The 14,521-nt window shown below is 32.4% G+C and overlaps 1 protein-coding gene across 4 annotated transcripts; it reads right to left on the bottom strand.

The window, feature by feature from the left end:
• Window positions 1-73: 73 nt before the first annotated feature.
• On the bottom strand, window positions 74-13,759 carry LOC146917497 (uncharacterized). 4 transcript variants are annotated; one of them, XM_085719324.1, is made up of 9 exons: window positions 13,347-13,759; window positions 12,747-12,889; window positions 10,395-12,061; window positions 2,614-2,851; window positions 2,214-2,400; window positions 1,337-1,477; window positions 1,110-1,251; window positions 886-1,029; window positions 74-302 (listed from the first exon to the last, which is right to left on the bottom strand). In XM_085719324.1, the coding sequence occupies exons 4-6, from the start codon at window positions 2,830-2,832 to the stop codon at window positions 1,383-1,385; spliced, it is 501 nt and encodes a 166-aa protein (XP_085575450.1). In that variant the 5' UTR covers window positions 2,833-2,851; window positions 10,395-12,061; window positions 12,747-12,889; window positions 13,347-13,759; the 3' UTR covers window positions 74-302; window positions 886-1,029; window positions 1,110-1,251; window positions 1,337-1,382. The 4 variants fall into 4 exon arrangements, with proteins under 4 accessions (XP_085575450.1, XP_085575453.1, XP_085575451.1 ...); XM_085719327.1 differs by having other exon boundaries at window positions 1,368-1,477; XM_085719325.1 differs by having other exon boundaries at window positions 12,771-12,889.
• Window positions 13,760-14,521: the final 762 nt, after the last annotated feature.

The following is a 14,521-nucleotide window of genomic DNA, read 5'->3' as shown; positions in this document are numbered from 1 at the left end:
TTAATTAAAGAAATAAAATTTATTAAACGCAAATAAATTAATGAAATACAATTTTAATTTAATAAGACGCAAATTAATTAAACGACATATATCATCATAATATTCGTACAAAACCATAAATATATCAATAATATTTGTACAGTCTAAAAACTAAATTAATAAACTAAGTATCATAATATTCGGGAAAATTTGATCTTGATCTCTCTCCTAACTCAAAATCCTTGCAAATCCTTCAACGCTTCTTGAGTATTAGATGTTGCTTGACCCTTAAATGTCAATTAATGTGTTACCAAAGCTAGCTTCTGGAAAACAAAAAAGTGAAACAAGAAATTAACATTAATTGAACAATTCAAACACTCACAACTTTTAGTGACACAAATTCAAAATAATAAGGGAAGAAAATTAGAGTCGATCACCATAAAAGAAAAGGAGTATATCTATGTAACACTTGAGTATATGCACCACACACACTATGAAAACAACATCAACTACTTTGACAACTAAAACTTAAAAGGCATGTTGCACATTCAAACCTGAAGACCTCAAATTCTCGATTCAACAAGCATTCAATATATGTATAAATTTGCAAAACTGAGATGCTTATAGGAGTAGGTTCAGGAAAAACACGCAGGCAAACCAGGTGTACGGTTAGGCAATCTTGCAAGCTTGTATAACTTATGTTCGTACAGGTTGCCTTTGAACTCAAACTAAGACATAATCATAAGAACAACTGTTGTATGACTTCCAACTAGCATAGATATCTTTCTAACATAAATAAAGTAACTTAAATGCGAGATAGCTATTGCAAATGAAAAAATCGAAATAAGAAACAAATCTATCATTTCATTTTACTTTATTTTGGAGAGTGGTAGAGGGTAAACTCACCCGCAGAGGGTAATTGCTGAAATCAACGGTACCCTGAGAATCACAAGGCAAGCTCACTTGAGAGAACCTGGGACCCTGAGTGGGATTACACGAACCCATTTGCCTTGAACCTTGATGGCGGTTTGGTGTCAATGATACACATACCTAATCAACAGAGCTGCTTAGTATTTTCTCTCCATATGACAATTACTATAGTAATGTCGTACAAAAATCCATTAAGTCACCTGTTCTTCATGTTGAATGTAAGGCACCAAATATAACTGTGTTGCACTTCCATATTCAAGGCAAAATTCCTCGCTTGTTTGAATATCACACTCTACAGAACTTGCAATGTATGGTTTGTCCAGGGCAAGCATGCTTCCTACTCTGTAACCCACCAAAATGGTGAATGTTATCCACATATAAGAAAAGAATGACTCATCTTCATAAGTTTGACAATGTGAAAATTCACCTGAAAAAATTGGCAAGGAGAATCTGCTCACCCCACAAGAAAAATTTTAATGTGACGCCATCACCATCAACAAGAGTGATCTGTTTTCTTTGTGAGGTCCCAAAATTCCCTCGAACTTCCGCAGATTCAATGTTTTCAATCCTGTAATGAATAAAAGAAACTAGTGAGGGTATGCTTCCTTGTAAAAGGGAAAAAATATCATAATTCAAGGTTATGGATCATGTTGATGAATTCATATATAGAGGAACATTGATGAACTAGTAAATTATTTAAACCTCATAGTTACACTTAAGTATCTTTATACAACAACAACAACAACCAAGCCTTATCCCACTAAGTGGGGTCGGCTACATGGATCAAATGACGCCAATGTTTTTAACTCATAAACCTGATGTATACTAAGCTAAAGTCCATTGTCGGCAATCTATCCTAGTAACCGAGACAACAGCCAATCCTTGTCCTAGCAACTGGGATTAGTAACACGATGGCCACAATCGGAAGAGCTAATTTTTTAAAATCTAATTTAGAGTGAGGTATTTTTTACTTATATCTCCTAAACCAAATCACTTCCAAGTGCACTAAAAATGGGGTAAAAAATATCAAAACAAATGTTAATTAAAAATAATTTGATAGAACTGTGCCTCAACGGTAGGTTATATAAGTGCTACAGTCAACCTTTGCCATGGGAATGTGGCATGTTTTGAACCTCCTCCATGCAGTTGACAATGTTAAATGAACATTCAACATGCTTATTCTACTTAATATGCGAAAAATGCCAACACAGTTTGATGGGAATAGATCAACTGCCATGTAGAACATCCATGTTTTTTTACCATATAATAAACTAAAACAAGAAAATGCTTTGATTTCAATGTACCTGGAAGTACATAAGCATCAATAATAACAGCTTCCAGAACACTATTCAAAGCAATGAATTTCTTCTCATAAATGGAATCAATAGTAACCGTGTTTGGAAGCTTTATCCTCCGATTATTTTTCTTCAGACTATTAATTAATTCAAGCCTCTTCTTCGGTACCGCAACCCTGCGCTGCTCGCTCCACGCCTTCAAAAAACAAAATCATCACTCAAAACCCTAATTAAACACAAAACCTCATCACAATAACATCAAAAACAACCCTAACAACTAAATTAACCTACCTAATTCCAAATTAGATTAATCTAACCAACTACAAATCCCTAATTAAGGCATTTTATCATCTAACATAACTAACTAGTATAATTGATTGTTGTAACTAACTAGTACGTCTAATAATACCTGAGAAAGTTCAGAGAGCAAAATCACGGGAGTAACGCCGCTTGAATAAGCAATGCAAGTTTTAAGAATGCGAGATACAATCCAACTCCAACCATAACCAGATGTATCCAAATCATCACGATTAGAATCGTCATCTAGCGACAATAGCTCGGATCTTGCTTGGTCAACGAAATTGAGAAAAGGATCTTCTTCCTCTTTCTGTTGTTCTTCTACGTCCATTTGGGTGTCTTCAACTTAACTTTTATGTTGCAAAGAAACAATTTATCAATTTCATTTCATCTTAACTTCGACATACGGTTTATGCATAATATGAAGCAAAGATAGTTGTTGACAGAGAACAGGCAACCAAGGACACTAAGTCTGCTCTTTTGAAACATTGTTATAGACAAGTTCTTATTTACACATTAATAAACATACACAAGTTCTTGTCCCTGAGAGGCATGTTAAAGTGTAACTGGAAAAGAAAATCAATGGCACTATATTGAAAATAACATACACAAGTTACACAGAGCACTTTCATAACGTAAAAGTGAAAGTGGAAGTGAACAATAATAGTAAGAGTACTACAAAAATTGAAACATAACAGGAAGTGAAAGTGAAAGTGAACAATAACAGCAACAGCACTTTCATAACACACAGCAATATATTGAACATAACAGTTTTAATAACAAATAGGGGTCCCATAAAGCACTTACGGAATTACATTTACTCCAGAAAACTGAAAGTGAAAGTGTCGATTTGCAATTTTGCATAAAGCCATATTAACAATAACAGTTCTACAGAAATTGAAAGTATGGATTTTACAATAACAGAAATTGAAAGTGAGTGGTTTGTTTATTCACCCACACATTAAAAATATTAGAATAAGAAAAGTGAAACAAGAATTCAAACAATAAGCTTCTTATATAATGCTTAGATTTTGGCTCAATTTAGATTAAGTCATAAGTTTGTGGTTACTTAAGAGTTTTTATAAGCTTAAAATTGATAGTAGAGACGTTATAGATAAAAAGTTGAGATAATGAAATTGAATTCCGTTTATGCAGCTCATGAGTTTTTAAGAGATGTATTAAACTTCCTTAAAAAAATAGCATTCAACTGATTGTTTGAAATAATATATATATATATATATATATATATATATATATATATATATATATATATATATATATATACATATATATAGGGGAATGCTACAACACACCCACTCACTTTTGTGAAGGTGTGTTTTAGCATGATGCACCTTTATAAAATGGACAAAAAAAACCACTTTTCCTTTTTAAAAGTTGTTTTAAGTAGTGGGTAGTTTTGTAATTTGATATTTAATTTATTTCTTTAAGTCAAAATTGTCCAGATTTTTTCTTCTTCCACACCTCGTTTCCAACGTTAACAATGGCTGGAGTGGATTCTAAATTGGTACGGCTGTCTACTCTCTGGAATGAACATTCCCTAACACTTAATTAACAATAAGAAGGATAAAATTCTAATGTTAACATTATCATATATTATTGTTAGCAGATTATAATGAAGAAGTTTCCTATGATTTATTCATACTATCATTTTAGTATGATCCAAATTTAATGCCATGAATGTGGAATTTGTTTCATAAACTCTTCTTCTGTTTTTACCTTAATTTCTATAATAAAAAAAAAAAAAATCAGTTGCAGGTTTCCTGGTACAGGAAGGAAACGTGAAAAGAGGGAGTGAAGATTGAAGAACAGTGGGACGTAGGAAAGAGAATTGAATGGACCCAAGACAAGAATATGGAATTTAAAAATAAAAAATAAACATTTGAATGTCAATTACAATTATGTCCTCTAATGTTGTCTTTTTTAAAATAAACTAAGGGGTCTTTTTGTCTAAATGAAAAAGGTGCATCATGCTAAAACACACCTTCACAAAAGTGAGTGGGTGTGTTGTAGCATTCCCTATATATATATATATATATATATATATATATATATATATATATATATATATATATATATATGGGGGTTGTTAACTTGCACCCACCTAAAAACACTAAGGTGCAAGTTAACAAGCTACACCTACTAGTTCTTTACCAAATTACCCACTACTATCCTTTTAAAATATGTTTTAAGTAAAGGACAAACTTGTAAATTTGCTTTTATTTTATTTCTTAAACAAACAAAATATTGCTACCTCACTGTACATGTTTTTTTTAAGGATGGTTTGTACATGTTCTAAAGCCATGACTATTAACAAAAACAAAAAAAAAATCATGTAATTAACTAAATTACAGTACTACCCTTCCATTTAAAGTCATTTAGAATAGTGATAATTAGGTTATTTGGTAAAGAACTAGTAGGTGTAACTTGTTAACTTGCACCTTAATGTTTTTAGATGGGTGCAAGTTAACAGCCCCCTATATATATATATATATATATATATATATATATATATATATATATATATATATATATATATATGAGTTAGGATCTGTTGACACCAGATGTTAACGAATTCGTTGACACCAAATCTCAACCGTTCAATCTAATTAATCTAATGGTTGAAAATATGGAAACTAAAGATTTAAATGTGTGTGTATCATGTGATAATAATTTGTTGACAGGGCCGGCCCTAGGCATAGGCGGGTGGTGCGACGGCCTAGGGCCCTTGCCGGTAGGGGGCCCTAAAAAAAATTTTACAATAGGGGGTGTATATAGAAATATTTGGTTTTTAAGGGGGTGTGTATAGCAAGATTTAGTTAAAGGCCCAAACATGTTGAAAGCTGTGATTAAGCCTGTTAATATGTATGGCCCTTTTGTCTCAATTTGCTATATATACCCCCTTATATACAAATATTTCTATATACACCCTCCCTATAAAATTTTTAGTTGTTCTTAATAATGTGCCAAAAAAATTATTATCGAATAAATTTGTGATATTTTTTGGGCCTTTAATTTCTAATAATGTGCCTCGCTAATATTAAATATATTGTTCATATTTATTATCTAAGAAATTGGAATTTTATAACAAAAAAAAATTATATTTTAGTTGAAAATAAGCCTACTAGAGAAATTAATCTTATTATTGTCTTTAAAATGTTCCAAAAAATTAAATTATATCATTACGCTAAATCATGCGAGACGAATTTAGGATCATATGGCCCACTCACCTTTTTTTGGTAGTAAAAAGCAGGGAAAAAATGAAAAGAAGGCCTATAAAATCACAACAATGAACTAAAAAAAATTATGATTTATTATGTAAAGGGCCCTTTTCTCATATTACGCCTAAGGCCTATAAAACTCTAGGAACGACCCTATTTGTTGATTTAATTAATCCCTGAGATTACTCCAACAAAAACAAAACGCATAATCCTTGATCGTCTTCCTTGAAGATCTTTTGTTATTGAGTACACAAGAATGAGGAATGAAGCAAGGACCACAACATTAAGCCTTTGAAACTTAATTTAGTCCCTAATTCAATTTCAAATGTAATTTGTTTCTTGATACTACATAGGGGGATTTTTGTCATGATGTATTGGAGTTTCTTGCAAAGGGCAATAAAGGTGAAACTGAAGCAACATGGTCACATATGTATACTGGAATAAATCCCACAAGATATGGTGTAAGCAATTGGAAATAGAAAGAAAAAAAAAATCATGCGTTGCTGCTTGATCGAGTTTGCGATAGCTTTAGGGATTTGTTTCAATTCCGTAAATGACAATTGGGTGAAGAAAAAAAAAAGGAATGAGTGAATAATGTTGATGAGTCCCCACATTAACAATTAAGTGAATAAATGGGAACCATTAAGATCAAAATGAAGAACGGTTAAGATTTGGTGTCAACGAATTCGTTGACACCTAGTGTCAACAGATCCTGACTATATATATATATATATATATATATATATATATATAGGGATTTGCTAGAACACACCCACTAGTTTTTATGTGGGAGTGTTTTAGCAAGCTACACCTTAGGGTGTATTTAACTACTTTTTAGTTATAACTTGCTAAAACACACCTTCTAAAAAATAAGTGGGTGTATCCTAGCAAATGCCTATAGGAGTTGCTAACGTACACCCATTTATTTTTTAGAAGGTGTGTTTTAGCAACATTCACCTTAATGTGTATTTAACAACTTTTTAGTTATATCTTTGCTAAAACACACCTTAATAAAAACTAGTGGGTGTATCCTAGCAAACCCCATATATATATATATATATATATATATATATATATATATATATATATATATATATATAGGGATTTGCTAGAACACACCCACTAGTTTTTATGTGGGAGTGTTTTAGCAAGCTACACCTTAAGGTGTATTTAACTAGTTTTTAGTTATAACTTGCTAAAACACACTTTCTAAAAAATAAGTGGGTGTATCCTAGCAAATGCCTATGGGATTTGCTAGAGCACACCCACTAGTTTTTATGTGGGAGTGTTTTAGCAAGTTACACCTTAAGGTGTATTTAACTACTTTTTAGTTATAACTTGCTAAAACACACCTTCTAAAAAATAAGTGGGTGTATCATAGCAAATGCCTATATATATATATATATATTGAGTGATTTATATATATATATAAATATGTTTAAAGTTACTCCTAACATTGACCATTGATCTTATTATTAATGAGTGGTTATGATTAATTACTAATTATTCCTCCCATGAGACTTCCACACACTATCTGAAAATTATCCAGCCTGTTTTTTTTTATTTTTGGTAGTAATCCAGCCTGCTTAAATCCTATTCAATAAAAAAATTTGTTGAGATAGTATTGATGAAGGCAAGCGACATTGAGGTAGCCATTTATTTTAGATCCTCATGGGATGTACACGAAGGAGTAGAAGAAGGCTTATGATAGGGATTGATAGTAATTAATGACAACCATTGATTAATATTGAAATTAAGGGCTAAGATGTGGAGTAACTTTAAACACTTACTCTTGGAATCAATATATCCCTCCCCATATATATATATATGATCCATTGACACCAGGTATCAACGGATTCGTTAACATCAAATCTTAGCCATTTAATACATTTAATCCAAGGGTCCTAATTATTGTAAAATTAACTCACATGTGTGTTTAATTAACAAGACACACTAGATTTAAATTCTACTTGAAAGCTAACAAATTGTTTGTTTTGTTTTTTTTTGGTAAAAGCTAACGAATTGTTTTTCTCGACTAGATCCAATTGTCAGAATTCATTCATCATTTGCAATCTTCATTTCCCTTCTGTTAATTCCATATATTAATAGCAAATTAATGACAATTTTTTATGTAGAACTCATGAAATCGTAAGCAAATTGAGACAGGATTATAAGTCTAGGAATTGGGTTTATAAATCAATTGACCGGCTTGTAAATCATCAAAGCAAATACATATTTGGATTCATGATATATCAATATATAAAATCAATTTTTATGATTATGGTAAATTAGAAAACCCTTTAAATTAAACTGTGTGGTAGCCAATTATCGATGTGCATAGAAATTAATCGGCGTTGTCTTTGTTGGATATGAATAAGTAGTGGCAGGATTTGAGATAATTGATAAGAAAAAGAAGCTTTCATTGTTGTTCTTTCAAGCTTTGGTGGTTAGTACAAAGGAGAAGGTGCGAGTGTGCATATTAGGGGGGATCAAGTGGAGAACGTTTCACGTGAGTTAATTTCACAATAATTAGGACCCTTCGATTAAACATAATAAATGATTAAGATTTGGTGTCAACGGATCCCATCTCATACCCATACTACAATTCAACAACACTCTAGAAAAATAGTAAAGGCTTGTTTACATGAATAAAATTTTAGTTTCAATCTTAGGTAGAGAGCCAACAGCCAATTAACCATTATTGTTGCTAACTTCTATTAGATGATAGATCAATTAGTCATTTATGTTATTTATTTGGGAATATGTTATATGACATATCCATAATCAACCACCACCACCTCTGTCTAAGACTAAGGTTATATCTTAAGTTAGACTTATGCCAAATATCCCAACTTGAATTTGTTTGATTGGTGGGGTTATGTTCTCTTAGCTTCATTCAACTTTAACTGTATACTCTTTAAAGAAGTTGTATGTTTTCACCTATGGTTTTGATAGTCACAGATTATTAATTATGCTCTGTTAGAATTGGGTCACTGCCCTCAAAGGTTGGTAATTCCACCTTCTTCATTCAAGAACAAGGTAGATCTTTATCTTTTTCATCAGAATATTGACCACAAATTGTGCTGGCCGCAAATTTGTTATTCATCAAGTTATCATAATTCACCGTGGCCTTGCTCTTCGTCATAAATCAAGAACCATCTCCTTAATATAATTGACCGAAGATTGTATCTCAGTCGACAGTCATCTTGACTATTTGTTCATTCTCCTGATTCATAGGTCTTAAGCAAAACATAAAGGTAAATACCAAAAACAAGTATAAAAAACATAGAAGTTTAAGCATCTAAGGCTTAAAGGAACTAAACATTAATATTAACACTCAAATTAAAGAAATCGTTTTTTTTCTTGAAGCCCTGTCACAACTCACAACCACAAACAGCTGCCATGTGACATTAGCAGGTGCTGTTTTTTTGTTTTTATGCGAACCAAACTGTTGCTGTTTTTTTCAACTGATTTTTTAGTTGTCATTCTCTTAGTTTGAATGTTTGATTTACTCTTTTCCACAAACTTATTTGGGTGTCGAAAACTTAAGTTTTTTTTTTCCAAACATGGATTCACAAATGAGAACACAAGCAGCGTAGTTGGGCAGAATACAGACCAAGTATAAAAAAATTGTCTCCAACAAGGCTGAATCTGAAACCATGCACTCAAACCCAACACCTCCTTGAAAACCATACAATGAAACAAAGCAGGAAACACAAAGCCAAGAACAATACACACACTGTTTCCAACAAGTCACAGTAAATCAGCAAAATTAGGCACCAGAAGAGCAACCAAATTAGTCACAAAACCTTCTCTCAAACACCTCACAAACAGGGTTCACTGTCAAAGGAGAAGTAATAAACAAAATAATACAAAGCCTCAACTGAACCACGACACTTATCAACCCTTGACCCAAATTTGTAGTGATGTTATAATATCCTTTGTTTCCTCACCAAAGCAAAGTATTATAAAGCACCAAACAATAGAGAAATCAAACCATCCCCAAACTCAAACGCCCTACCTACCAAAGTTCTCTTAATCTTTAGCCTCATATTCCAAATGCAATTATCAATTGAATCATAACCATGTTAAATTCACCAATAGACAGGTGTGACTAACAATTAACAGACTGAAACAAATCAACACTAATAATTGAATAACCTAAACACTAACATTTTGCTCAAATTATGAAAATACAACCCTACACAACCCACATTGCATGTAAATAGGAAGAAAGGTACTTACTTGTGATTAACTTGAAGCAAATTGGATGATTTTCGTGCAAATAAAGGTTTGGGTGAATTTGGTATGTTTTTGAACTTTGTTGCATGTGTTTCTGTTAACCAGAAACTGGAAGTTTTATGCGTTCTTATGATACAGACTGCAACGGCAGTTAACTACCGCTGGGAGCTTTAATGTAATTTTCTTGTGTCAATATGACGTTTTTGAAGTCAGAAAAGCAATTTTCCAACAACTATCCTTAGAGGTTGATTAAGGCCCAAAATATACTCCTACAACAGAAATTGAAATTGAAAGTATGGATTTTTATTTCCAAAAGAACTCATGGCAATCAACTAAAGAACTCATGTAATCATCAAATCAAAATCATAATTGAAGAAAATTACATTCAATATTTCAGTTTCACATTACTTACAACAATTAGGGTTTGTGGAGAGAGATGGAGATAACTCTCAAAACTGAAGAAGGAGGGGAGTAATTGAGCCGGTGATGGATGGAGAAGGAGCTGAGTGGTCGCGGCGGCTGGCCGGCAGCGGTGTGGTGGTTGTCTTGTGGATCGATTGGCTTTGTTGGTTGGGAGAAGAAGAGAACGCGTTCTCACTTCTGAAGCGTGTTTTTGTTTCTGCTTTTGATCTAATTTTCTTATTTTGTTTTTTTATTATTATAAGTTGAATTAATTGGTTAGTGGCGGAAATAAAGGGATAGTGGTGGATTTGTTAATCTCTCATAACATTACTGACAGATTAAAATCCCTCACTAGTTCAATCCCATGTGCAACATCATTATTGACGGAAAAAATCCGCCACTAATCTAAGGCAGATCTGTCAATTGCAGTACTGACGGAATTTATCCGTCAGTAACATAATTAACCGAATTATTGAGGGTTTATTCCGTCAGTAATGTTATTGAGGGTTTTTATTGCATTACTGAGGGTTTAGACCGCCAGTAATTACTGAGGGTCTAAATCTGCCAGTAATGCAATTTTAAATTGGTCACTAATATAGGGAATTCTTGTAGTGAAGTAGCTGCCGCAAGAACACAACCCTACACCAAAGAATACAATTAACAAAACCGAAATATCTCTATTTTTCAACGAAACTTGATAAATAAATAAAATTTATCACGTTAGTCTTCAATAGACGAAAATCAATGGTGGTGAGCCTTACATATATAGTAGGAACATGAAATATGGCTTTTAAGTTTGTCTATAGACCAGACTTTTATATTTCAGCTAATGTAAACTCCCTCGTTAACTATGATTATAAGTAATTTATAGGAGTTAATATTATCTTCATCAAATTAAGAGTTGCTAAAATAAGGACATCAAACTAATCTTACATAAAATAAGAGGTAGAAAATCCAGCAATTCAAATAAAAATAAAAGGAAGAAAGAATTTCCTAATGCAACACAGAGCAGAAAAAATATTTAAAAAGATGCCAAATACAATGGACATCAAACACAACATAACACACATAAAGGTTCAAAAGATGATCATTTTGAAGCTTATGTATGAGAGGGCAATCTATTATAAGGGATACTTAGCTGCCAATCAAACCTTCAAATAAAATCAGTAGCAAATATGAAGTACGAACCATTACATTTCTGAAGAAGAATGAAACTAAGCAACAATTAGTATTTCAATCAAATTTTTATAATATATGTTATGCTAATTAAATTCAGCTGACATTTTAAAATCGCCGAAATCAAATTCATGAAGAAATGCTTTTGATATTCTTTTACCTGGTAAATATCAGACATAAAAATTGGAAACAAAATGTCTGGAAAAAAAAATCCAAAAACCAAATTGAAGATGTGAACAAAAATCAGAGATTACACACAAAACACTGACAACCATCAGAAGCATCCCTATGTGCTCCATCCAAACTGTTATCCCTTGCACACACATTGGATTCTGTCCATATAATCCACATAACTTAACCACCAAGATCCCTAAGGCTTTAAAATATGAGATAATTCTTCATATACATATCTTCTAATTGTATATTTTTATATCAAGCTGCATAATCAACCTTCTTTCAAGATTCATAGAGTTGAATTTGTCTGCTGCAAAATCATTCAATCTGCAAAAATAGATAAGGAAAGTGTCTATATTTTAGATGAACAGGTATGTAGTAGAATTGTCAAAAGACACATAGTAGTGATTTCTACCAACATACACTCAATCACAACAAATATAAACTAAAGAAACTGCGAGGGAAAATATAAAAAGAGAACCATAGAACACTTTCACCACATCCTATTGAAAATCCAAAAACTGTCTGAAATTTCTTACATGGTAAGAAAGGAATAAAACTTTCAACAATTCATTTAGCACTAAGACTAAAAATCATAAATAATATCTTACTCTATCAATCATACATTAACTACAGCAAGTGAATTAAATAAAAAACCAAAAGAATCACAGACAAAATAATAGTTGTAACATTTAAAATACCAACAAACAAAATAAACTCAATTTGCATTACTAAATATAAGATAGCAATGTTCAAGCTCCAAGTCAATTTCAGAATCATCTCACCCTCGATCACCAAGTCAATTTCAAATCATACTAGAACTACAAATATATTGTTTGTTTGTTTGAAAAATAACAACCTTAGCACACCTCAAAATAGACACCAAAGAGCAATAAAAATTACAGTCGAAGCACATCTCAAAACACCAAAGCCGAAGAACACTGCTGGTGACATGCAAACCATTGTAAAAACTCGAATTCTACTTGAATTAACCCAAAAGAGTAAAACATACCAGTAGCTGAAAATTAAAACTAACATATGGGACCGATGAAAGCTTGTACTTCAAGTATAACGCTTATAACCAACAAAACATATCAGTCTCAAAGCCACATCCAGACCACTACACCTGACCTTTGAATCCAATCTTTCTTGCCCCTGTAACAACAGCTACCAACTACGTTAGCTAATCTAGATTGCAACATGAACAATATGAACAAACAGAAAAGAAGCAACCATAAGTCATAACCCTAAGAATTCATGATGCTTACTATAACAGCTTTTCTAATCTATAAAAAGAGTAATGTTGGATTGTTTTATATCAAAAATCATGAATTCAATAGGAATTCACTTTTTATTTTAAAATTTTAACCAAACCACTCAAAGTATATTATTTTTTTAATCTATACTCTATATTCTACATTCAAGAAAAGAAAAGAAAAACTAAAAAAACATTGACGTAAAAAGAAACAAAATCTCAAAATTCACAAAACCTAAACCTTGTATCACAATAATCATTATCAATTTCCCTAAAAAATTACAACCCTAAGAAATCACATGCATTTTCATAATCAAAATCAATAAAAAGTTTTAAAATAAAAAAAATGAAATTTACCTCTTCTGACCACCAGCATAATACTCCTACGGTTCAACAGACCCGGAATCAGAATCTTGATCGCATTTCACATCACGCAAAGTCTAAATCCCACTTTGCCGACTACCAGGGGAGCACGTGAAGGTGATTGCGAAGGAGGAGAATCATCAGGATGAAAATCAGGGGGAATAGAGGACGGGATTCATGAAGGGGGAATAGAGAGATCTGGATTTGATGTGAGATTCTCTTCAGGGTATGTTTACTCTCAACCACGGTTCTCGCGGTGGTTTCTGGTGAGGTGGCCGGAACTGGAGGAGGATGAAGAGAAGTCGCGATTGAGAGAGGAGAAGAGCAAAGATTGAGAGAGAAGAGGGAAAATGAGAGAGAAAACAGAGGTTTGATTTGAGCAAGATGAGAGTGTTGGAAAGAGACACGTCTTTGTTGCCGAGTTTTGGCCAACATATTGCAGCAAAGATTTGGAATGGAGGGGCAAGAATTTCTTTTATTTATTTTATGGGAAATGTTAACTTGTGCCCTTGGGGAATAAGTTAAGGAACCAAATGTAGAAACTTTTTTTTAAAAGTTGTGCATTCAATGCTTTGAAAGTTTCAAAAGTTATCATTTAAATATAAAATTTATTTGTTAATTCTATTTTAAGCTCCTTAACTTGTGCCCTTAGGGCACAAGTTAACAAGACCCTTATTTTATTCGCTTTTGAATGTGGTAGTTTAGTACTCCCTCCGTTTCAAAATGAGTGTCGCTTTAGCCAAAAAAAATTGTTTCAAAATGAGTGTCGCTCTCAGTTTCCAATGCATTAATAACTTTTTCTTTTCAATTGTACCCTCCAATTAATACTCTGCACACTACTTCCAAAGTATTGCTTTTAAAACCAACCAATAGTTAATAAGAATAATTTGGTAAAATAATCATTCTCTTTCTTTTAATCATTGCATTTCTTAATATGTGTGTAAACACCTAAAACGACACTCATTTTAAAACGGAGGGAGTAGTAGAGTTTAGTGAATTTTGTCAGTACATAGGAGTCAGAACTAAGAATACAAGTGAGACTAATCGTCAGTAAAGGTAAAACTATTTTTGTCAATATACACATGAATCAGTACTTGTTAGAGGTTTTAGAGTTTTTGATTGTTCTCAGTTCTATCAGACTATGTGAGGTTACTGTGTTGCAGATGGTT

The sequence above is a fragment of the Medicago sativa genome, chromosome 6, assembly GCF_051527215.1.
Source record: "Medicago sativa cultivar Bolivia chromosome 6, Bolivia_mono, whole genome shotgun sequence".
Lineage (NCBI taxonomy): Eukaryota > Viridiplantae > Streptophyta > Magnoliopsida > Fabales > Fabaceae > Medicago > Medicago sativa.
The sequence above is the reverse complement of the archived record's forward strand: the minus strand, read 5'-3'. Positions and strand labels throughout refer to the sequence as shown.